Source organism: Erinaceus europaeus, chromosome 23 (genome assembly GCF_950295315.1).
Source record: "Erinaceus europaeus chromosome 23, mEriEur2.1, whole genome shotgun sequence".
In the NCBI taxonomy this organism is placed as follows: Eukaryota; Metazoa; Chordata; class Mammalia; order Eulipotyphla; family Erinaceidae; genus Erinaceus; species Erinaceus europaeus.
The window spans coordinates 13,304,590-13,329,579 of NC_080184.1; the positions used below are offsets into that span (position 1 = coordinate 13,304,590).

At 46.6% G+C, this 24,990-nt stretch overlaps 1 protein-coding gene and 1 non-coding gene across 3 annotated transcripts; both read right to left on the reverse strand.

Annotated features, from left to right (window-relative positions):
- Positions 1 to 151: 151 nt before the first annotated feature.
- LOC103121871 (zinc finger protein 791) lies at positions 152 to 11,381 on the reverse strand. Of its 2 annotated transcripts, XM_016192278.2 has the most exons (4): positions 11,096 to 11,381; positions 4,864 to 4,990; positions 4,608 to 4,668; positions 152 to 4,127 (listed from the first exon to the last, which is right to left on the reverse strand). In XM_016192278.2, the coding sequence occupies exons 1-4, from the start codon at positions 11,096 to 11,098 to the stop codon at positions 2,477 to 2,479; spliced, it is 1,842 nt and encodes a 613-aa protein (XP_016047764.2). In that variant the 5' UTR covers positions 11,099 to 11,381; the 3' UTR covers positions 152 to 2,476. The 2 variants fall into 2 exon arrangements, with proteins under 2 accessions (XP_016047764.2, XP_060037775.1); XM_060181792.1 differs by lacking the exons at positions 4,608 to 4,668; positions 11,096 to 11,381 and having other exon boundaries at positions 4,864 to 4,991.
- A 2,140-nt stretch (positions 11,382 to 13,521) lies between these two features.
- LOC132535690 (U6 spliceosomal RNA) lies at positions 13,522 to 13,625 on the reverse strand. Its single transcript, XR_009547405.1, has one exon. It is a non-coding gene; the product is annotated as a U6 spliceosomal RNA (small nuclear RNA).
- Between the last annotated feature and the right edge of the window lie 11,365 nt (positions 13,626 to 24,990).

Sequence of the window (24,990 nt, forward strand, 5' to 3'; positions counted from 1 at the left end):
CTGTACACACAGCCTGGGGTTGAGCCTCTGCTGTTGTTACCATGACTGCAACTCAGGTTCCAATGGTGTAGCTAAACCTTTTCTGTCTACAGGTGAGATCCTGGTAATTTCTGGAAAACCAGCCAAAAAAAAAAAAAAACAGAGCCATAACTTCAGTTTTTAATTCTTTAATAGGATGAGTGATCAGCCAGTCTCATGACCGCCCGCGCACACACACACACACACACACACACACAAAAAAAAGAAATAATCAGATATACTCAAGGGGGAAACCATACCACATTTCTGGTCATATTGTCTCAAAAGGTATAAGGGTAGACTCAACAGTTACACACAAGCACAATGGTATGTCTGTTTTTACAAACATCCTATAAGGAAGAGAGACAGAAGTTTGGGCGGGGAGAGAGAGCATAATGGTTCTACAAAGAGGCTCTCATTCCTGAGGTTCCAAATTCTCATTTTCAATTCTCCGCACCACCATAAGCCAGAGCTGATCAGTGCTTTGGTAAGAGGGTGGGGGGGTGGGGTGGGCAGGGGAGGTGGGAGACAGGTTAGAGTCCCAGTTGTAACTGTTAATAAAAAGTTTCTTTAAAAAAAATTTTTTTTTTTCCTTTCCTACCAGAGCACTGCTCAGCTCTGGCTTATGGTGGTGCGGGAGGGATCGAACCTGGGACTTTGGAGCCTCAGGAGTGATAGTTTCTTTGCATAACCATTATACCATCTACCCCCACCAAAAAAGTTGTTTTTTAAATCAGTTTTCTGCTCTAGGGCCTTAGGCATGCACATTTCCAGCACCCTGAGCTAACTTTTCATCCTTTTTCTTTCTGATAGAGGGTGAGAGAGGGGAGAGGCATTACCCACTATTCCACAGTCTGTGGAACCTCTTTGGTGCTGCTTAAGCCCAGGTCCTCCTCAATGGTAGCATGTCTGTGAACTCCATTAGGTGAACTATTTCCCAGCCCCCCTTCCCCAATAAAAGATCCCTAAGAAGCACTTCCATGACCAAGAAAGAAAGGTCCAATCAGCAGAAGAGCTCACCTGGGTAGTGCACCTACTCTGCCATACTGGTAGCCCGGGTTAGAGTCCCACCTCCATTGCATGAGAGAAAACTTCAGTGCTGTGTGATGTTTTTCTGTTATACTGTCTCTCTATTTAAAAGTGTCATCCCAGATCAGTGAAGCCTGGGGGACCAAACAGCAACAACAACAACAACAACTTCTAGCTCACAATCAAATGTAAATAGGATGTACTAGGAGTTATATTTAGCTGGGAGAATCTGGAGAGTATAGATTCTTACGGAAAGGACTGACTTGGGACTGGGGTGGGGGGTGTCTCCCTACACCTTAAGTAGGGATCTGAACTGACTTTCAGTTCTGCCAGGAACTTCCAGTTCCTGACTGGATTCAAGACCACACAAGTCACAAGGAGTACTCACAGAACACGGTGCTCACTGCCTAGATTCGACATACAAATACACTGACGGAAGAGGGGGAGGAGCTCTTGAGAACGTCTTCATCTCAAGAGTCTAGATTTATTGACGTTTCGGGCTTACCGAAAGCTCCAACCTGTGGTAGATCTTCTACCAGGAGAGCTCCCTTGAATTCTGAATTCTATAATCTGTTCTGTCACAGGTCCCTTAGTATAAAATATTTGTGAACCACACCACAGGAAGGAGTGGGAAAGATTGGTGGGGGACATTAAGAGTATATCACATGATCCATTCTATAGTCACTGCTCAACTTGGTCAACTTACAAACTTATGTCAACTCTAATAACAAGGAAAAAGGACCAAGGCTCTTCTGATCTAAGAAAAAGTTTTCCTTATATCAAAAAGGCCTCACTTAACATGGGCAAGGAACATTCAGTATTGGCCACCTAAGACCATTAGGACAACTCCTACAGTTACTATTCAACGGTCACTTAACTTACAGAAGAGTTTAAAAATTATATAAAGACCAAGTCTTGAGTATAAGTATGACTCACTCATGGACCCAACAGATTTCAAAGTGTAAACACAAAAACGTCACAGGTAGTTTTGGAGACTAAGTATTCGGCCTCAGTCCTACTTTCAGAGGGTACTTAGAACTGCCTTGTCTTGATGCCTATCTACAAGAAGAATGAGTAGAATCTACAATCTAAAGATTGAGTTGTACTCTGAATGGTTAATGAAAGACAATAAAACCATTTCTTTTAGAGCATAGGACTTGCATGCCTAAGGCTTAGGTTCAATCACCAGCTCTGTCTAGAGCTGAGCAGTGCTCTGGTCTTTTTCTCATAAAAATAAAGATACATCTGATAAACCTTAACAAAAACATCTACTGCTTAGTGTGAAACATCTAAGGTGAACTGAGTTATGTTAGGCTTTTCCCTACTACTTACATGTATATAGTACTCCCCTCTCCAGTGGGGCTTTCCCATGACTGTGAAAAGACTTGCCAAAGTAAAAACTTGCTCCAATTTTATAGTTAAATTTGGCCTATCGAGAGTGTATTCTTGTCACATGCTTGTGCAAGGACGTGGGCCAGTTGAAGTGTTTCCCGCAGTGCTTACATTCCAGTAGCTTCTCTCCAGTGTGAATTCTCTCATGGCTGCGACAGGAACTGGGCCGACTAAACGCTTTCCCACATGCATTACACTTACAGGGTTTCTCTCCCGTGTGGACTCTCATGTGTCCTCGGAAGGTAGTGCGGTAAATGAAGGCTTTTCCACAGTCCTTGCACTTATAGGGCTTCTCCCCTGTGTGTGTCCTTTCGTGCACTTGAACGTAACTGGAACAGCTGAAGGCTTTCCGACAGATTTTGCATTCATAGGGCTTCTCTCCGGTATGTGTTCGCTCATGTATCTGAAACGAACAAGGGCAGTTGAAGGCCTTCCCGCACTCCTTACATTTGTAAGGCCCGTCTCCAGTGTGTGTCATCATATGTCTCCGGAAGCTTGTGAGAGAGATGAAGGCCTTCCCGCATTCTTTACACTCAAAGGGCTTCTCGCCAGTGTGGGTTCGCCCATGGATCTGCAGGCCAAGAGGAGAACTGAAGGTTTTCCGACACTGCTTACACTCATAAGGTTTCTCCGCCGTGTGTGTCTTTTCGTGTCTCCGAAAGGAAGTGGGGCAGCTGAGGGCTTTCCCACAGAGCTTACAGACATAAGGGTTTTCCCCAGTGTGGGTCCTCACATGCACTTGGAAAGTTGTGAGCCAGTGGAAGGCTTTCCCACATTCACTGCATTTATAGGGCTTCTCTCCAGTGTGTGTCCTTTCGTGGGTTTGAAAGGAACTGGAACAACTGAAGGCTTTCCCACACTGTTGACACTCGTAAGGTTTCTCCCCGGTGTGAGATCTTTCGTGGATCCGATAAGAACTGGGACAGTTGAAGGCTTTCCCACAGTCCTTACATTTATACGGTCCGATTCCAGTGTGTGTGATCATGTGCCTTTGGAAACTGCCGAGAGAAATGAAGGCTTTCCCACACTGCTTGCAGTCATAGGGTTTCTCTCCTGTGTGAGTCCGTTCATGTTTTCGGACCGAACTGGGACAACTAAAGGCTTTCCCACACTTTTTACATTCATACGGTTTCTCCCCAGTATGGGTCCTCTCATGACTGCGAAAGGAGCTAGGACAACTGAGGGCTTTCCCACAAAGCTTACATTCGTATGGTTTCTCTCCTGTGTGAGTCCTTTCGTGGGTTTGGAAGGTCTGTCGGTATTGAAAGGCCTTGCCACACTGCTTACACTGATAGGGCTTTTCTCCAGTGTGAGTCCGTTGGTGTTTGCGGACAGATTGGCGATAGCGAGAGGACTTCCCACATTCCTTGCACTTGTAGGACTTCACCGCGCTGTGGCTTCTTTCGTGTTTTTGAAAGGGCTGGAGATAGCTAAAGGCTCTTCCGCACTCCGTACATGTATAAGGCTTTTTTCTACATCCCTGATACTTGAGTAGTCTGGGTGTGGTGTGAGATTTGATGTGCCTATTAAGAGAGGAATGACTCACAAACCTTTTTCCACACTCGGTGCAGTTCCATGGGTTGACTTCAGCAGCAGTCTTCTTGTTCTGATTAAGATTTGGATGAGTATAGTTTTCTCCATGTTGACAATCTTCTTCCCCTTCACAGACTGTCTCTACCATAAAACTTCTGTAAAAAAGAAAAATAAATCAGGATGACATTACCAATGTCTTCTTCATGAATGATTTTGCATTTGAAAAAAAAAACCCATGATTACCTTTTTTTTTTTTTTAACTATTTATTTGGGGGGAATGGAGGCTTTCTGAACTGTCTAAACTGAAAGAGGATAAACTAAATGATCTACAACAAGAACTAACCTAATAACTATTATTAAATTATTGGTACTTATATAAGTTTCTGAACTGTTTCAAAGCAGCAGAGACCACAGTTTCAAAGTGAACTATTTTTTTTTATCAACTCTGAACATATGTTGTATATGATTTTTTTTGTGGTAAGGCTGTCTTAGAAAGGCAGCTATGCTCACCACTAGTGTTCATTTGGAACTGGACCATTTTGTGTCTGCTTGTTTTTTTTATTTTCCTAACAAAGGAAGATTCCTTGGGGAACAGACACACTGCTTTTTTTTTTTTTTCTGTGAGTGCAACTCACCTTAGAATTCTTCCTTGGTTTATGTACTGATCTTCAATGTTATGGTCTTCCCTTTTTTCCCCTAAAATTCAGACCCAGAAAAAGCAGTAAATTATAGAAGAATTATAACATGACAGGTCCATGCTGATCTCTGACACACCTGGCTTATTCACTAAAATATTCCCTTTTTGTTCCATTCCAAATTGTAGAACAATGTTGACGGGTTAAAAAAAAAAGCTCTCTGGTGATCAACTGAAGGAATGATGTCATGGTTTACCTATGGAGGCCAGGTTCTTCAAGGTCTCCCGCATCACTTCTCTGTAGAGTTTCTTCTGTGATGCATTTAGCAGAGCCCACTCTTCCACAGTGAAGCTCACAGCCACATCCTCAAAGGCCAGGGAATCCTAAAACATCCCACATAAATACAACAGAGAACAAGGATAAGAGTGATTACACAAAATAAGCCAAGAGATTCATGTATGATTCTGTGAGCTCATTAAGCATCCTTTTAAAATAATTTAACTGTTTAAATTTTTTCTAAATATTTCTTATTGGATTGATACTGAGAGAAATGGAGTGAGGATGGAGAGCTAGAGAGGGAGAGAGACCCCTGCAGCCCTGCTTCACCAGTCATGAAGCTTTCCCCCTGCAGGTGGGGATCAGGGGCTTAAACCTGGGTCCTTGCGCCCTGTAATGTGTGCTCCTAACCAGGAGTGCTACCACCTGGTCCCTTTCATTCAACTTGTATTTTGGGTGGGGGTAGCTAGCATAATGTTTATGTAAAGAGACAAGAGACTCTCACACATGAGGCCCCAAGGTCTCTACCAAACACTATAAACCAGAGTTGAGCGATGCTTTGGTGAAAAACAAACAACAGAACATTTATTCTATGATTTGGTTATCAGAACCCTGATTTTTTTCTTTATCTGACAGGACCAAGATGATTAGAAAGGGGAAATGGAGATAGGGAGGGAGAGAGACAGAGAGACATCTAAAGTACTTGCTTTGCCACCTGTGAAGCTTCCCCCTGCAGGTGGGGACCAGGGGCTGAAACCCAGGTCTCTGTGCTTCGTGATATGGTGTGCGTAACAAGCTTCAGCACCCTCTAGCCCCAGCACTTATTGATCTAGTCTTCATTTTATGAACTGGGACCATACTCATGAATGGTATTTACTGGGGGAGGAGAGACCCCACAGCACACAGTGGTACTGGTGGTGCCCTCAAGTCCTACTGTGGAATTTCCCCATGGTGCCAGGGCTCCAACCTGGGTTGTATACATGGCATGGCATGTCAGTCTCTCTCTCTCTCTCTCTCTCCCTTCCCTCTTTCTGTGTGCCTACCTGAAAAAGCTCAGACTGACAGGAAAGAAAGAAAAGGAAAAGAAAGACTGAGCCACAGGTGCTGAAAAGTCCCTCACTCCACTACCATACTGTCAGCCATATTGGCCTCTGGTCCTGGAGTCCTGCTTCGCTGGGTCATACTGTGTCACGTGGGCTCGGGGAGACACAATGACTTTCGGCATTTGAAATTACTCTTGTCATTTGGAAATGCCGGAGAATGGAGGCTGACAGGTGGTTTCCCTGGTAGAGTGCACACGCTACCATGAGCAGGGTCCCAGGTTCAAGCCCCTGGATATTAATTACATGGTAGCATCTGCAGGGAGAAAGTTTTGTTGGTGATGGTGTGGTCCTGTGTGGTCTCTCCCTCTCTTTTTGACATATTTTATTTATTTATCGATTTTTAAAAAGTATTTATTCCCTTTTGTTGCCCTTGTTTTATTGTTGTTGTAGTTACTGTTGTTGTTATTGATGTCATTGTTGTCAGATAGGACAAAGAGAAATGGGGAGAGGAGGGGAAGACAGAGAGGGGGAGAGAAAGACAGACACCTGCAGACCTGCTTCACCGCCTGGGAAGCGACTCCCCTGCAGGTGGAGAGCCGGGGGCTTGAACCAGGATCCTTACGCCGGTCCTTATGCTTTGTGCCAGGTGCACTTAACCCGCTGCGCTACCGCCCGACTCCTTCCTATTTATCTATCTTAATGATAGAGATACAGAGAACCCTGAGCTCTGCTCAGCTCTGGGTGCTGGTGGTGCTGGGGATTGAACCTGGGACCTCAGAGCATCAGGCAGGAAAGGCTTTTGCAGAACTATGATGCTGTCTCCTCAGTCCTTTATTTCTTCTAAAAAATATATGTATATATATATATATATATATATTCATTTTAGTTTTATTTTATTGAGGGATTGTTTACAGCCTAGTCTTTAACACACAGGCACTCTGCCCTTAACTGGTGTCAAGGAGACAAACCAGGACCCCAATGTCCCTTCATCCGGTCCCTTTCCCTCCTTGCCCAGAGTCCTTTGCTCTGGTGCAGGACACCACACCCTCATTTCTTCTATGAGAGTTCACAGAGCACCATCATGGTGCACGGGATGCCAGGTTTCGTACCCAGGGTCACCTGCATTCAAGTCCTTTACTCCTCCCGCTGAGCTAGAGTCTTTTTTTTTTTTTTTTTGTCTCCAGGGTTATCACTACGAATCCACTGCTCCTGGAGGCCATTCTTCCTATTTTGTTGGCCTTGTTACTGTTACTGTTATTGTTGGGTAGGGCAGAGAGAAAACAGAGAGGGGGAAAGAAAGCTAGACACCTGCAGACCTGCTTCACTGCTTGTGAGGTGACTTCCCTGCAGGTGGGGAGCTGGGGGCTCGAACCGGAATCCTTATGCTGGTCCTTGTGCTTTGCGCCACATGCGCTTAACCCGCTGTGCTACCGTCTGCCCTGAGCCAGATTCTGACCTATGGATCGGGTTGTTGCAAAAATCCTTTTTTTTTTTTTTTTTAAATATTTATTCCCTTTTGTTGCCCCTTTTTAAAATTGTTGTAGTTATTTTTGTTGTTGTTGATGTTGTTGTTGGATAGGACACAGAGAATGGAGAGAGGAGGGGGAGGCAGAGGGGGTAGAGAAAGACAGACACCTGCAGACCTGCTTCACTGCCTGGGAAGCGACTCCCCCGTAGGTGGGGCCTGGTGTATTTTTTCTATGTAGAAACACAATCGGCCTTTAGCAACAGCACAGTATTTCATGTATGTGGTACAGGGATTGAACCCAGGGCTTCGCATAGGTGTTCTGCCATTGAGCTCCCTCCCAGGAGCATTTTTATATCTTTTTTTCCTTTTTTTAAATTAAAAAAATTTTTATTTATTCCCTTTTGTTGCCCTTGTTTTATTGTTATAGTTATTATTGTTGTTATTGATGTCATTGTTGTTGGATAGGACAGAGAGAAACGGAGAGAGGAGGGGAAGACAGAGAGGGGGAGAGAAAGACAGACACCTGCAGACCTGCTTCACCGCCTGGGAAGCGACTCCCCTGCAGGTGGGGAGCCGGGGGGCTCGAACCAAGATCCTAAAGCCGGTCTTTGCACTTTGCGCCACGTGTGCTTAACCTGCTGCGCTACAGCCCGACTCCCTATGTATTTATTTTTATCAGAGCACTGCTCAGGTCTGGCTTATGATGGGGAATTGAACCTGGGACTTTGAAGCTTCCGGCATATGAGTCTCTTTGCAGAACCATGATGCTGTCTCCCCTGCCCCTTCTTCTCTTTGAAACCAATGCCTTGCTCAGCTCTAGCTTATGGTGGGGCTGGGGTTTGAATTTGGCACCTTTGATGCCTCTGGCTGGGGAGTCTTTTGCAGAACCACAGTGCTGTCTCCCCAGCCTGACCTGGGTTATTTTATGAGGCCCCAGGGACCCTTCCCATCAATAGCCAGTTAGTGACGAACAGTGAGACAGACATAAAAGTAAGCTCACGTCTTCTGTATTTGTTACGCACCCACACTCTAGACACACAAAGAAATGAAGATAAGTAGACAGCTAACTGGAAGCCATATTTTAAGGGCCAGCAGAATAACTCCCTCAAATAGTTCAGCTCCTGCTTTGTCAGGTGTGAGACCCAGGCTCAAGCCCAGCCCCACCTCACTGGCGGAAGCTTCAGGGTTGGGGGCTCTGCCACTCTTTCCCTCTATTTCCTTCTCACTGCCTTTCTCCCTCCCTTTCTCTTTCATGGGGGGAGGGCAGGTGGTGGTGCACCTGGTTGAGCACATATGTTACAATGCACAAAAAACCAGGTTCAAGCCCCCAGTCCCCACCTGCAGGGGAAAGCTTTGTGAGTGGTGAAGCAGGGCTGCAGGGGTCTCTGTCTCTCAATCACCTCTTCCCTATTCATTTATGGCTGTTTCTATTCAAGAAATAAAGATAATAAAAAAAGAAAGAGTGGGGAGGGGGCTGGGCAGTAGTGCAGCAGTAGTTAAGTGCACATGTCACAAAATGCAAGGAACAGCTCAAGGATCCCGGTTCAAGCCCCCGACTCCCCAACTGCAGAGGGGTCGCTTCACAAGTGGTGAAGCAGGTCTGTAGGTGTCTGTCTTTCTCTCCCCGTCTTCCTCTCCTCTCTCGACTTCTCTCTGTCTTATCCAACAACAATGACAGTAATAACAATAATGATAAACAAAAAGGGCAACAAAAAGGGGGAAAATGGCCTCCAGGAGCAGTGGATTTGTAGTGCAAGTACCGAGTCCTGGTGATAACCCTGGAGGCAAAATATAATAATCATAATGAGACAAAGAGACACTTGCAGCTCTGCTTCACTGCTAGTGAAGCTTCCCCTCTGCAGGTGGGGAGCAGGGGCTTGAACCCAGGTCTTTGAGCATTAGGATATATGTGCTCAACAGGTATGTCACCACAGGGCTGTGTTCTCTTTCACTTTCTCTTAAAAAAAAAGTATTCTATTTATTTTTTAAAGATTTTATTTATTTATGAGAAAGAACGGAGAGAGAGAAAGAACCAGACATCACTCTGGTACGTGTGCTGCCGGGGATTGAACTCAGGACCCCATGCCTGCAAATCGAGTGCCTTATAGCCACTGCACCACCTCCCGGACCACCCCATTCCTTTCTGAAAATACGTAAACAATCGTTCAGCAAACACAACCACTGTTGTCGATTAATCCAGTCTAAACCATCTTACAAAGCCTCAGGGGTAAAAAAATGGTGTTGTGGGAGGTGGTGCAGCGGTTAAGGCACTGGACTCTCAAGCATGAGGTTCTGAGTTTGATCCCTGGCCTTGTATGTGCCTGAGGAAGGTTCCTCTTCTCTCTCCTCCTCCTCCTCTCTCCCAAGCAGAGACATCTTTTTTCTTCTTCTTAAAGTAAAGGGGAGGTGGGTAGAGGGCAGGCAGTAGTGCACTTCAACTGAGCACTCACATTATCATGCACAGGACCTGGGTTTGAAACCCTACGCCCCACCTGCGGGGGTGAGGGAGAAGCTTCACAAGACGGGCTTCACAGGGCTGCATGTTTCTCTCTGTCTTTCTCCCTTGCCTGTCAATTTGTCTGTCCTATCCACTTTTTTTTATTTTTATTTTTTCCTATCCACCTTTTTATTTTTATTTTTTCCTACCCATTTTTTAAAATGTCTTCCAAAGAACCCCTGTTCCCAAAAGAATTTGAGCCCAGAGAAGATTCGGGGAGAGAGAAGACCCTTCGAGTCTCCTTGGAATAAGGTATAAAAGCCAAAGAGAAAGCTTCCAAAAGATGTGTAAAAAGAGACCCTGAAGGGAAAGAAAGAGTTGACTTGGAGGGGAGAAGGAGGTGGGACGGTTGGGGCTGGGGGAGGGGTCAGTGGCCTTGGGAGAAGGATCTAGAAATTGGGGGGCGGAGGGCGGATTTGAGAAACTGTTTCCTTCCCAAAATTTGGAGAAAGAGGGAAAACCAGGTCCCCCCAGCTCCGAGGAGAAATGGGAAGCGGGAGGTGGGCGGGGGACACAGACCTCAGCTTCTCTCCATAGAAGGCTGTGTCCCCAGGATCCCCAAGGCTGCTTTCCTTAGTGTCCCCTCGGGTCCTCAGTAATGGCCACCACCTGGCGGCCCCCAGCCGAGGGGCCTGAGAGCCAAGCAGGCCTGGACATGGGGGGATACTGGGAGCCCCGGCTCCTCCTCGCCCCATGTCTCGGGGTCCCCCCTCATGTCTAGGCCCCCCACCTTGCCTGGGTCTCCCGATACCCCCTCCTGTGTGCTGACCACGTCTCCTCCGCCCTCACTATATCCGGGGTCCCTCTTCAGCCCCCAGCATGTCTGCTCCCCACAATTTCTGGGGTTTCCTTCCCCCTATCAACGGGCCCCCCCTTACCACGTTAGGGTTCCCCCTCTGCCCTCACCACGCCTGAGGCCTTCCTACACAGTCTGGCTCCCCCTCCACCCTCACGATGTCTCAGGGTCCTTTGGACCCCATGTCTGGGTTTCCCCTCCACTTGAGGTCCCCTCCCCCTTATCATGTCCAGGGTCCTCCTTCACCATATTCGGGGCACACCTCATGTCCGGGCGTATACCCATGTCCCGAGGTCCCTCCACATGCAGGGTTCTCGACTCCCTGCATCCGGGGTCTGCCCCCCAACATACCAGGGTCCCCCTTTGCCACTTCTGGGGTGCCCCCCACATCCGGGCCCCCCCCCTCACCATGTCTGGGTCGCTGCTACACTCCGCGGCAAATGCGGCCCCTGCGGCAAGCGGTCTGCGGCCGGTCTGGGTGGGGGTGCGGCGGATCTCGGATCTCGGGGTCCCCAAGAGGCCCAGCCTGCCGCCTGCACCCGCCCCGCCCCCATGTGGCCTCCAGCGTCGCCGCTGATTGGCCAGCCCGTGGCTCCGCCCCCGCTTGAGTGACAGCGGGCGGTGACATCACGGCCATCTGTGGCCCTGCGCCCAGCTGGGAGCCCCCCAGGACCCCCCAAGACCTCCCCGCTGACCCTGGCACCCTAGGGGGACACTGAGGGGCAAAATGGGGGTCTCGGGGGAGTCTGGGTGGACTCAAGGGGACCCCAGGCGAAAGAGCCACCCCGGCAGCTGGGTCTGACTCCGCCCAGATCCGCCTCCTCTTGGGGGGGTTGACAGGGGAGGGGGCCGCATCAATGCCCGATCCGCAAGCACTTGGGCATTTAGAGTCTCCCAGCGACAGCCCGGGAGGTGGCGCAGTGGATAAAGCGCTGGGCTCTCAAACATGAGGTCCTGGGTTTGATCCCCGGCATCGCATGTGGCGGAGTGATGCCCTGCTCCTCTCTCTGACGTCCGTGGGACAAAAATTTATTTATTTTTGAAAACGGATGGGATCTCGTGAGCGGGCGATTGGCAAAATTTTTTTTCAAAAGGAAAAATTTTGTAAAAATCGCACGCAAATGTATCGCTTCTCCAGCCCAAACTGCCACTTAAGGCGGCACCGAGGGCGCTGTTGGGATTGAACTCAAGGCTCTGGGGTGAAAACCCCCTGGCAGAACCACTAGGCTATTTATATTTAATGAGAGTCAGGCAGAGACAGACCGACCATATCCCTGCTCAACAGCTCTGGCTGTTGGGTGTTGGGGCCAGGCATTGAGACCTCAGAGCCTCAGGTAGGACAATCTTTAGCAAAACATTGTGCTTAGTGTCTCCCCGGCCTTACATTTTTAAAAGATGATTTTTGTTTTAAAGGCTAGAAATTAGTGTTATCTGTAGCACACCGAACACTTATACCTGGGGTACCAAGGTCCAAGTTTATCTGGTTAAAAAGAAATTAAGTTTATTTATTATTATTTTTTTGAAATTAAGTTTCTTTTCATGAGAGAGAGAGGAAAAGAAGAGGTGCAAGTTTATTCCCTAGAACCACCATAAGCCAGAGCTGAGCTTGGTTAAAAAAAAAATTAAACTTATTTCATGAGAGAGAGAGAGAGAGGTGTGAGTTTATTCCCTAGTACCATCATAAGCCAGAGCTTAAAAAAATTAAACTTATTTTCATGATAAAGTAAGTAAGAGAGAGAGAGAGAAGAGGTGTGAGTTTATTCCCTAGTACCACCATAAGCCAGAGCTGAGGTCTGGTTAAAAAAAATAAGCTTCTTTTTCATGAGAAATTAAGAGAGAGAGAGGGAGGAAGGGGGGGGAGAAGAGGTACAAGTTTATTTCCTAGTACCACCATAAGCTAGAATTGAGCTCTGCTTAAAAGAAAAACAAGCGTCTTTTCATGGGGAGGAGAAGCATAGCTCAATTCAGGCCAAAGGCAGAGCTCCATACAGAATTTGACTCTGCCCTTGACCTCTAGTTCCCTCTTTGATTTTATTATTTTTAATGGCTATTTTTCCATTTGATTAGTTATTTAATTTTTTTTTTACAAAACTATAATATTTGCTTGATATAATGTCACACCCACACCCACACCATCTACCAAAGTTCTGTATTCTCACAAGCCTTAAAAACACCACTTTTCTCACAAAGTCCAAGAAGACAGTCTGAGGGTCTATTTTTTTCTTCCTTTTGTCCTGGAAGCCTGTTTGCTTTAGTCATATCCATATTCTACATTTGTGCAAAAACTTATTTCGCTTACAGCAGTTACCCTATTTTCAGTCACCAAGTCACAGATGCTACCTACCATGACGCCATCCTGACTTCCCTGGGCGGACAGCCTCACCCGTGTGTCCTGGAACCCCACCTCCCCAGAGCCCTGCCCCACTAGGGAAAGACTAAAAAAGGCTGGGGGTGTGGATCCACCTGCCAACTCCCATGTCCAGTGGAGAAGCAATTACAGAAGCCAGAACTCCCACCTCCTGTACCCCCCAAATAATTTTGGTCCATCCTCCCAAGGGATAAAGAATAGGGACGCCTCCAATGGAGGGAATATGACATGGAACTCTGGTGGTGGGAACTCTGTGGAATTGTACCCCCTCTTATCCTACAATCTTGTCAATACTTATTAAATTACTAATAAAAATAAACAAAAAGGAATAGCCACTCCAAGTTTCATTCATTTAGTATTTATCAGCATACCAATCACTTCCTTCTCTCAGCCCTTAGAATCACATTTTAGCTTTGACAATGTAGCACGGAAAAAAAAAATCAAAGAACATTGCTTATATATGTTGAAAAAGAGGGACGATGTCACAAATTTGTGTGTCATCCTTGCATGGGGGGGACTGCTAATATTCTCTGTATGGTTCTAGTTTTCTTACATGCACTGCCAAAGTGAACAACCTTCTTTATTATTTTTTAAAATTAAAAAAATATTTATTTATTCCCTTTTGTTGCCCTTGTTGTTTTATTGTTGTAGTTATTATTGTTGTTACTGATATCGTTGTTGTTGGGTAGGACAGAGAGAAATGGAGAGAGGAGGGGAAGACAGAGAGGGAGAGAGAAAGATAGACACCTGCAGACCTGCTTCACCGCCTGTGAAGTGACCCTCCTGCAGGTGGGGAGCCGGGGGCTCAAACTGGGATCCTTACACTGGTCCTTGCACTTCGTGCCACATGCACTTAACCGCACAAGTTCCTTTTTTTTTTTTTTTTAAGATTTACTTTTATTGATGTGAAAGAGAGTACCAGATGTCACTCTGTCCCGTGCTACATTAGGGATCAAAGCCAGCACCTTGTGTTTGAAAATGGTGCTGGGATCCCTGAGCACCTCCCAGCTTGTAGCTGCTTAAAAATTATGATTATTGTTCATTGTTATTGTTGTCACCAGGGTAATTGCTGGGGATCAGTGTCTGCATCCCTCCACTACTACCTGCGGCCTGCTCAGCTCTGGCTGATGGTGATGCTGGGGACTGAACCTGGGACCATGGAGGCTCAGGCAGGAGAGTCTTTTGCTGATAGAATATGCCGTCTTCTCAGACCTTATCTTTCTTTTAATGGGAGAGATACAGAGAAAGAGAGACCAGAGTCCTGCTGAGCTCTGGCTGATGGTGTTGCTGGGGGTTGAACCTGTGACTTCAGAGCCTCAGGCAGAACCATGATGCTGTCTCCTCACTTCTCTGTTTATGTACTTGTAGACAGAGGGTGGGGGGCTGGGAGAGGACTCACCTGTTGAGCACATGCTTCACCATGCACAAGGACCTCGGCTCAGACCCCTGGCCAGCACCTGGGAGCACTTGCATGGAGGAAGCCCTACAGAGTACTGTTGTAACATCTCTCCTTTTCTCTCTGTCTGTCTCTTTCCTTCAGTTTCCCACCCTGTAAAAATTTTTAAAAAATTTATGGGGATGGGGACAGAGACCTTTGGGGACAGGACAGGTGAGGAGAAAAGACTATGCTGTAAGTAATCAATTCCTTAATAAAAAAAATAAGTTTAGAGCCCCCACACACCTATGGACATCTAATCTTTGACAAAGGGGCTCAGACTATTAAATGGGGAAACCAGAGTCTCTTCAACAAATGGTGTTGGAAACAATGGGTTGAAACATGCAGAAGAATGAAACTGAATCACTGTATTTCACCAAATACAAAAGTAAATTGCAAGTGGATCAAGGACTTGGATGTTAGACCAGAAACTATCAGATACTTAGAGGAAAATATTGGCAGAACTCTTTTCCGCATAAATTTTAAAGACATCTTCAATGAAACGAATCCAATTACAAAGAAGACTAAGGCAAGTATAAACCTATGGGACTACATCAAATTAAAAAGCTTCTGTACAGCAAAAGAAACCATTACCCAAACCAAGAGACCCCTCATGGAATGGGAGAAGATCTTTACATGCCATATATCAGAGAAGAGTTTAATAACCAACATGTATAAAGAGCTTGCCAAACTCAACAATAAGACAACAAATAACCCCATCCAAAATGGGGAGAGGAGATGGACAAAATATTCACCATAGAAGAGATCCAAAAGGCTGAGAAACACATGAAAAAATGCTCCAAGTCTCTGATTGTCAGAGAAATGCAAATAAAGACAACAATGAGATACCACTTCACTCCTGTGAGAATGTCATACATCAGAAAAGGTAACAGCAGCAAATGCTGGAGAGGGTGTGGGGTCAAAGCAACCCTCCTGCACTGCTGGTGGGAATGTCAATGGGTCCAACCTCTGTGGAGAACAGTCTGGAGAACTCTCAGAAGGCTAGAAATGGACCTACCCTATGATCCTGCAATTCCTCTCCTGGGGATATATCCTAAGGAACCCAACACATCCATCCAAAAAGATCTGTGTACACATATGTTCTTGGCAGCACAATTTGTAATAGCCAAAACCTGGAAGCAACCCAGGTGTCCAACAACAGATGAGTGGCTGAGCAAGTTGTGTTCTGTATACACAATGGAATACTACTCAGCTGTAAAAAATGGTGACTTAACCGTTTTCAGCCGATCTTGGATGGACCTTGAAAAAATCATGTTGAGTAAAATAAGTCAGAAACAGAAGGCTGAATATGGGATGATCTCACTCTCAGGCCGAAGTTGAAAAACAAGATTAGAAAAGAAAACACAAGTCGAACCTGAAATGGAATTGGAATATTACACCAAAGTAAAAGACTCTGGGGTGGGTGGGTGGGTGGGGAGAATACAGGTCCATGAAAAATGATGAATGAAATAGTGGGGGTTGTATTGTTAAATGGGAATCTGGGGAATGTTATGCATGTACAAACTATTGTATTTACTGTTGAATGTAAAGCATTAATTCCCCAATAAAGAAATAAATTATTTAAAAAAAATAAAAATTAAAATAAAAAAAAACCCTTTGCATTGAAAGTTGCATGGTTAGGATTTGCTGTATCATATAAGACCTTACCATGACTTATGCCATTTAATGCTATTTACAGATAGCTGTATGTTACATGTTTGTGTTGAAAGTCGCATGGTTAGGATTTGCTGTATCATATAAGACCTTACCATGACTTATGCCATTTAATGCTATTTACAGATAGCTGTATGTTACATGTTATATGTCACTACACAAGCAATCGCTTCTGGTCTCACTTCTGGTCTCCCTGATTTATTATTTCAATTAAACAGTCATTATTAGAAATACATTAAACATTTGAACTCACTGTTAAAATTCAATCATGTTACTGATTTTAAACCTTAAACTCTTAGATTAAAGGAATATATATTCAGAACTGGGGTTATAAAAAAATTGAGAGTTTCAATCTGATTTCCCCCTCATGTTGATTAAATAGTGATTTATAAGATTATAAGTTAATAGGAGTTTACATTAGCACAATTCCCACCACCAAAGGTCTGTGTCCCCACCCCACCCCCTACAGTGAAGCTGAAAATTTACCCTCTCCCCCCACCCAGAGGGTTTTATTTTGGTAAAATACTCCAAACTCAGTCAAAGTAAACCAAATCCTCTAATAACTTGGTTACAATAATAACTAGCTATTGCCTTCTTAAACTCCAAGAAAGCAGGCCTGCCCCCATTGTCTATAAAATCCATATTTCTCTCAGTCCTGGAGACTCCGGGGCATGACTTGCCTTCCTGCAGACTCCACTCTATTCAGACCATCTGATACCCTATCTGCTGAGCTCAACCAAATTAGTCCAACCAGGACCACCTCAACAAGTTTCACTGCGGACTGTGTCCAGGGTGCCAGGTGTGGAATGTCAGCCCTTCAGCTCCAGCACTCTGGTGAGACTGTTCCTAGCTCGTAGGGTCCCTCAATTCCATATGGGGTGGTGCACCTCCCAATAAAGTCACAGAATCTAGATATAGACCAGGGCCCATGAGACAGAACACGCGTGCACACGCACCCACAAGTTAGGGGAAAATGCACACCGTAAAGCAACAGTGTGCAACAGTTGGCAGTGACCGCCCCCCCAAAAAAAGACACCATAAAATGATACTTATATATATTTCCTGTATTTGGGAGCTACTCTCTGCCCTGATCCACCTTTCTAGTCCTATTTCCAACTCTGACATCATTTCCCCAGACAATACCTTTGGTCCACCAGCATGTTAGCTGTTGTGCTCAGGCAAAAATGAGTAAAGTTGTGGGCCCTTTGGAATATATCTAAAATAGATCTACTAGCTTTTTCCAAAATGGAGATCCCCAAAACTCATCTCATATTCTTGCCTTTAGGTTCCTGACTATTAAATAATTTGTTTTGCTTTATATATGAATGCTTTCTCAGACACCAAGTTGCAGATGCTACCATGATGCCAACCTGACTTCCCTGGGCAGACGACCTCACCAGTGTACCCTGGAACCTGCACCTCTCCAGAGCCCTGCCCCACTAGGGAAAGAGAGAGACAGGCTGGGATCATGGATCAACCTGCCAACTTCCATGTCCAATGGAGAAGCAGTTACAGAAGCCAGACCTCCCACCTTCTGCACCCCATAATGATCCTGGGTCCATACTCCCAGAGGGATAAAGAACAGGGAAGCTTTTAAGGGAGGTGGTAGAAATTGTACCCCCTTTATCCTATGATCTTGCCTATATTTTTATTTTATAAATAAGTTAACAATAAAAAAAACTTTGCAGATAAACATCAGTTTCAACAGGAATCAGGCAGATGGGTAGAGCAGGCATGTCACCATGTGCAAGGACCCGGGTTCAAGGCCCTGGTCCCCACCTTCAGGGGGGAAGCTTCACAAGTGGTGAAGCAGGGCTGTAGGTATCTCTCTCCCACTTCGTTCTCAACTTCTCTCTGTCTCTAACCAATAAATAAATAAATATATAAAAGATGAAAAATTAACTTCCAGTAAACCAGTCCTACTAAAGGGGCCTAATTATTCCCCATTGTTGTTGTTCTTGACTCGCTGTTGTTGGATAGGACAGAGAAATGGAGAGAGAAGGGGAAATAGATACCTGCAGACCTACTTCACTGCTTGTGAAGTGACTCCCCCTGCAGGTGGGGAGCCAGGGGCCTTGGACCCAGATCCTTGCGCCGGTTCTTTCTTTTCACATTATGTGTGTTTAACACGGTGTGCCATTGCCCGGCCCACGGGACTTAATTTTTTTTTAAAAAATAATTTTCATGAGAAAGATAGGAGAGAAAGAATTAGCTATCACTCTGGTACATGTGCTGCTGGGGATCAAACTCAGGACCTCATGCTTGAGAGTCTAGTGGCTTAGACATTGCGCCACCTCCCAGACCATGACTTGATTTTTTAAAAAGAGATTTTAAAATAAATCTTTTATTCATTGTATTTTAATGAGAGACAGACAGATACAGATGAAGATACGGAGAGAAATACCAGAGCCCTGTTCAGCTCCGGCTGATGGTCGTGCTGAGGATTGAACCTGGGGCCTCAGAGCCTCAGGTAGGATAGTCTTTTATATAAACTGCTACATCTTGCCAGCTCACAAGCATTTTTTTCTCCAAGAGACATTTTAATTTATTTTGAATGAAAAATACAGATATAGAGAAAGCCAGAGGGGTCTACTCTAGTATGTTCGGCACCAGGGATCAGACCCGGAACCTCAGGCAGTCAAATCCAATGTTCTAAAGAGCCTAGCCACAACTTTTTCACATTTATCTGAGAAGCCCTACTCTCTCTTACACACACAGTTTCATTGCTCCTAGGTCTCGTTGTTATTTAAAGAGAGACAGAGACACACAGGGAGAGGGAGGGGAAAAGAGTGAGAGAGAGAGAGGGGGAGGGGGAGAGGGAGAGGGGCAGGGAGGGGGAGAGAGGGAGGGGGAGGGGGAGAGACCACATACTGAGGCGCCAGGGGCTTGAATGCAGAAAGCAAGACAGGCAGCACCCGACCCAGGCAACTAACTCTCTGGTCCCTGGATAATTTTACAATATTTAAAATGAAAGGGTGGGGCAGGGCAGGGGAGACAGCACAGTGGTTCTGCAAAAAGACCTTCCTGCCTCAGGCTCCCAGGGCCCAGGTTCGATCCCCAGCACAACTAATAGTCAGAACTGAGTAGGGCTCTGCTCTCTCTCCTCCCCCATCCTGTCCCTCCCTCCCCCTCCTCTATCTATCTATCTATCTATCTATCTATCTATCTATCTATCATCTATCTATCTATATGTCCCTCATCTATCTTCTATCTCTCTCATCAAATTCATAAATTAAACATTACAAAGACTCCCCTGCCTGACGCTCTGAGGTCCCAGATTCAACCCCCAGCCCCACCATCAGCCAGAGCTAAGCAGGACTCCGGTCTCTTTAGCATTAAAATAAAACAAATTGTATATATTCTAATTGGCAACATTCTCTGGGACCCAGCACACACACACACACACACACACACACACACACACACACACACACTCCCTCCCTTTTCCTTCCCTCATCTAAACAGGAACAAAACTTACCTGAGATCACAGAGTCCTTTGACTACTGAGTATCTCTTCCTTCCAAGGGCCAAAATTTCTATGGGTTCCTTGAGTTCCTTGATGGCCTCTGTCCCCAAGTAGTTAAAAGTTGAAAGTGCAAGGAATTAAAAACTTCTCTCCCAGGCTGGGGAGACAGTACAGGAATTCTACAAAACTCTCTCTTGGTCTATTCCCAGCACCAGCAGCAGTCAGAGCCGAGCAAGACTCTGGTCTCTCTTGTTCTCTCTCTCTCTCTCTCTCTCTCCTCTCATTCACAATAAATAAATAAAACATTTTCAAAAGATCTTCTCTCCCACAGTGAATGGGCCATGCTAAGCACAGCCAGACTGAAGCCTTTTCCTGGAAGTGGGGAGGAAGTTCCCCAAAAATGAGGACAGAGGGACGGCACTCCCAATACCCCACTCCTGACTCTTCTGGTTTCGATAGAAGCCCAGGAAGGGGGATTCCACCCATGGTCAAATGGGGTGGGGACTCTAGAGTCTCCCCATTCTCGTTCCAGGGATCACAGGCCCTCTTCTGCTCCCTCTTCTGCTTCCTTTCCCTTCAGAGCAGGACAACTCCAGGTGGGTGGGCTTTATTCAGGCCCTTGAGCCCCAGGGCCCAGACAGGCCGCACCTGTGTGGGTGAGTCCGCGTATCTACAGGGACTCGGTGCTTACACCTGAGGCCAGAGCTGGGCCCCAAGAAGACCCAGAGCCAACCCCACTGCCCCCATCCTGCACGTGCCAAAGCAGTGCTCTGCTTCTCTCTCTCTCTCATTTTTCCATCAATTGATCAATCGATCAGTCTTGTGGCCTGGGAGGGGGTGTAGCGGGTAAAGCATTGGACTCTCCAGTGTGAAATATCAAGTTCCATCCTTGGCATTGCAGGTGCCAGGGGGAGGCTGTGTTTCTCTCTCTCTCTCTCTCTCTCTCTCTCTCTCACATTAATCAATAAATCTTACTATTTGGGGGCCAGGCGGTAGTGCAGTGGGTTAAGCACCAAAGTGCAAGGACTAGATTAAGCATCTCGGTTTGAGCCCCGGTTCCCCACCCGCAGGGGGGACGTTTTGCAAGTGGTGAAGCAGGTCTGCAGGTGTCTTGTCTTTCTCTCCCCACTCTGTCTTCCCTTCCTCCCTCAACTTCTCTCTGTCCTATCTGACAGCAACGATGAACAACAAGAGCAACAAAGGGGAAAAAGTGGCCTCCAGGAGCAGTGGATTTGTGGTGCAGACACCGAGCCCCAGCAATAACCCTGGAGGTGAAAAATAAATAAAAATAAAAATCTTACTATTTAATTTTTAAAAATACTTTATTCTTTTTTGCTTCCCTTGTTGTTTTATTGTTGTAGTTATTATTGTTGTTATTGATGTCGTCATTGTTGGATAGGACAGAGAGAAATCGAGAGAGGAGGGAGAGACTGAGATGGGGAGAGAAAGATAGACACTTGTCGACCTGCTTCACCACCTGTGAAGTGACTTCCCTGCAGGCGGGAAGCCTGGGACTCGAACCGGGATCCTTATGCCGGTCCTTGTGCCTTGCGCCACCTGTGTTTAACCTCCTGACTCCCTTACTATTTAATTTTTTCATTAACGTTTAAAAAATTTCTTGGATAGAGATAGACAGCAATTAAGAGGAAGGGGGAAGATAGAGAGGGAGAGAGAGACAGAGAGATACCTGCAGCCCTGCTTCACCACTCATGAATCTTTCCCCCCTGCAGGTGGGAAGCAGGGGCTTGAACCTGGGTCCTTGAGCACTGTGACATGGGTCCTCAACCAGATGCACCATCTGGCCCCAATCAATACATCTTAAAACCTGAAACTACACAGGTGTCTGATGACAGATATGGGCAGATAAAGTTGAATATATCCACAATGGAATAGTACACAGCTGTGAAGAATGATGAATTCACCTTCTTCACCTCAGCTCACATGGAGCTTGAAGGAATCCTGTGAAATGAGATCAGCCAGAAAGAGGTGGTCTGGGAGGTGGTGCAATGGATAAAGCACTGGATTTGCAAGCATGAGGTCCCGAGTTCAATCCCCAGCAGTACCAGAGTGATATCTGGTTCTTTCTCTCTCTCCTCCTATCTTTCTCAGTAATTAATAAATAAAGTCTTTAAAAAAAGATAGAGAAGGATGAATACAGGATAATCTCACTCATGGACAGCAATGGAGAAATAAGAACAGAAGGGGAAATAGGAAGCAGGACTTGGACTGGGTTTGGTGTGTTGCAGCAAAGCAAAGGGCTCTGGGAGGCAAGGTGGGGAGGGGGGCTTTCAGGTCCTTGTGTAAGATAGTGGAAAAGGATCTAAGTTGAGGATGAGAATGATTTGCAGGTACCTGTGTGTGTGGGGAGATGAGAGATTGTACCCACCGTCCAATTCCTGGCCTGTAGAGCATTAACTCCCAAATAGAATGTCAAAAGGACGGGACGGGGCGGGGCGGGGGTGGAGCACCTGGTTGAACGCGCACGTTACCATGGGCAAGGACCCGGGTCCCAGCTCCCTGGTCCCCTCCTGCAGGGGGGAAGGTTTGCGAGTGACGAAGCAGGGCTGTAGGTGTCGCTCTGTCTTTTCCCGTCTCTATCTCCCCCTTCCCTCTCAATTTCTGCCTGTCTCTAGCCAATGAATAAATAAAGATAATAAAAATCAAAAGGGCAAATATCCGATCTGTTGGAAAGATGGGGGGGGGGTCAGGGAGTGGGACGGTAGCGCAGCGGGTTAAGCACAGGTGGCGCAAAGCTGCAAGGATTGGCGTAAGGATCCCGGTTGGAGCCCCCGGCTCCCCACCTGCAGGGGAGTCGCTTCCCAGGTGGTGAAGCAGGTCTGCAGGTGTCTGTCTTTCTCTCCCCCTCTCTGTCTTCCCCTCCTCTCTCCATTTCTCTCTGTCCTATCCAACAACGACGACATCAATTACAGCAGCAATAATAACTGCAACAATAAAACAACAAGGGCAACAAAAGGGAAAAATAAATAAATAAAAAAAGAAAGAAAGATGGGGGCACAAAGATGGGAATTCATGGCAGGGGAGCCAGAGAATCTGTAGATTAGGGGGGTTCACTGCCAGCCCGAGGAAGAGCAGGGCTGGGGTTGCAGTGTGATAGATGTGACAACTCGATCTCAATTACATTTGGAAAAGGGGGGGAAAGTTTTGGGGACCCCGTGGCCGCAGAGTGGAGACAGAATCCCGAGGTTGCCCCCCGCCCCCGACCGCCGCCCCCCCCCCTCGCACTGTGTAAGGGTCTGAGTTCCAAGGGGATCCGAACTTGGGGATCATCCCCTGTGGGAGGCCGGGGTCCAGGGTGGTCTCCGAATGAATCCTGCAGCAGTCTTCAGTCTTTGGGGTCACCCTGCACCCCATCACCAGCACAGCACAGGACAGAACACGGAAGGTTGGCCTTGAACTCAAGATGTTTAGGAGAGGCCACGCCCACCGGAAGAGCATATTCTCCAGCCACGCCCCTACATATAGCCACGCCCACAGCACTATGTCAACCACACCCCTAGCTAGGCTTGGAGAATCCTCTCTCCTCTCTGATTGGGTAGTTCTCTAGGCCCCGCCCCTTTTCCTGAATGACAGGTGGCCTTGCAGAACCAGCTTGCAGGCTGGGAAGTCTGGACTCCACCAGCAGCAGCTGTGACGTGTCCAGTGTATGAGGGGGTGTCTGGGCATGTCGTGGGAGGATGCCCTGTGGACCACCAAGCTCCCCTCTCCTCACGCCATCAGGGTGTGAAGTCCCCCAGGGCAGGATCTGTGCACCTCCCCCAGCCCTCACTCCCAGGGGTGAAGTAAGTCTTCAAGCTCAGAGTTTAAATTTCTTCTGGGGTCCCACATCACTTGATGACCCTCTCTCCCTGCTAATCAGGACCTGAGGCGCCCTGGAGCCGGGGCTGAAATACCACTCCTGGCACCTGTCGCCCCTTGTCACAGTCACATGGAGTAGACTGTCGCCCCAGTCTGTCTTCGCTGTGAGAGCAGCGCCTCCTGCAGCTCACCCGAAGGTGCGAGACTTTGGGAGCCTGCCTGGTCATGCTGGGGGACCCCCTTATGCCACATGGTGGTGGTGGTGGGGACCTCTGACGCTCCGGATCTCTCTTCCTTCCTGTCTCTCAAAAAGTCCACCTGGGCTGGTGAAATCTCCCAAATCCATGAGACCAAAACAAACAAGGACAGAGACCTCTCCGGTGAAGACAGTACATGAGAAGGAATTTTATGTCCTTAAGTTTTTTTTTAAAGTGCTGTTTATTATTTATCGGGGGGTGGTGGCACCTGGTTGAATATACTTGTTACAGTGTGCAAGCCCCCCAGTTCCCACCTGCAGGGGGAAAGTGGTGAAGCAGAGCTGCAGGTGTTTCTCTGTCTCTCTCCCTCTCTACCTCCTCCTTCCCACTTGACTTCTGGCTGTCTTTATCCAATAAAAAAATAAAGATAATTAAAAAATTAAAAGAGGGGGTCGGGCGGTAGCGCAGCAGGTTAAGCGCACATGGCGCAAAGCGCAAGGACTGGCATAAGGATCCTGGTTCGAGCCCCCGGCTCCCCACCTGCAGGGGAGTCGCTTCCCAGGCGGTGAAGCAGGTCTGCAGGTGTCTGTCTTTCTCTCCCCTTCTCTGTCTTCCCCTCCTCTCTCCATTTCTCTCTGTCCTATCCAACAACAATGACATCAATAACAACAATAATAACCACAACAGTGATAAAAAAAAAAGAAAACAACAACAAGGACATTAAAAGGGGAAAAATAGCCTCCAGGAGAAGTGGATTCGTGGTGCAGGCACCAAGCCCCAGTAATAACCCTGGAGGAAAAAAAAATTAAAAGAGAGAGAGAGAGAGAGAAGCAGAGTCTCCCTTTGGCACATGTGGTGCAGGGGATGGAATTTAGGACCTCATGGTGTCTTTTCCCAGATTGCTGTTATTATTACTATTTTAATTTTATAATTATTTAAAAAATTTAAATTATCTTTATTTATTTATTGGAAAGAGATAGCCAGAAATTGAGAGGGGAGTGGGGTGATAGAGAGGGAGAGAGACAGAGAGATACCTGCAGCCCTGCTTCACCACTTGCAAAGCTTTCCCCTTGCAGGTGGGGACAAGGGGGCTTGAACCTGGGTCCTTGTGCATTGTAACATGTGCGCTCAACCAGGTGTGCTACCATCCGGCCCCTTATTATTATTGTTTTTTATTTTTATTTATTTTTAAATTTTATTTATTTATTTTCCTTTTTGTTGCCCGTGTTGTCTTTTTATTGTTGTTGTAGTTATTATTGTTGTTGTTAATGATGTCGTTGTTGGATAGGACAGAGAGAACTGGAGAGAGGAGGGGAAGACAGAGAGGGGGAGAGAAAGACAGACACC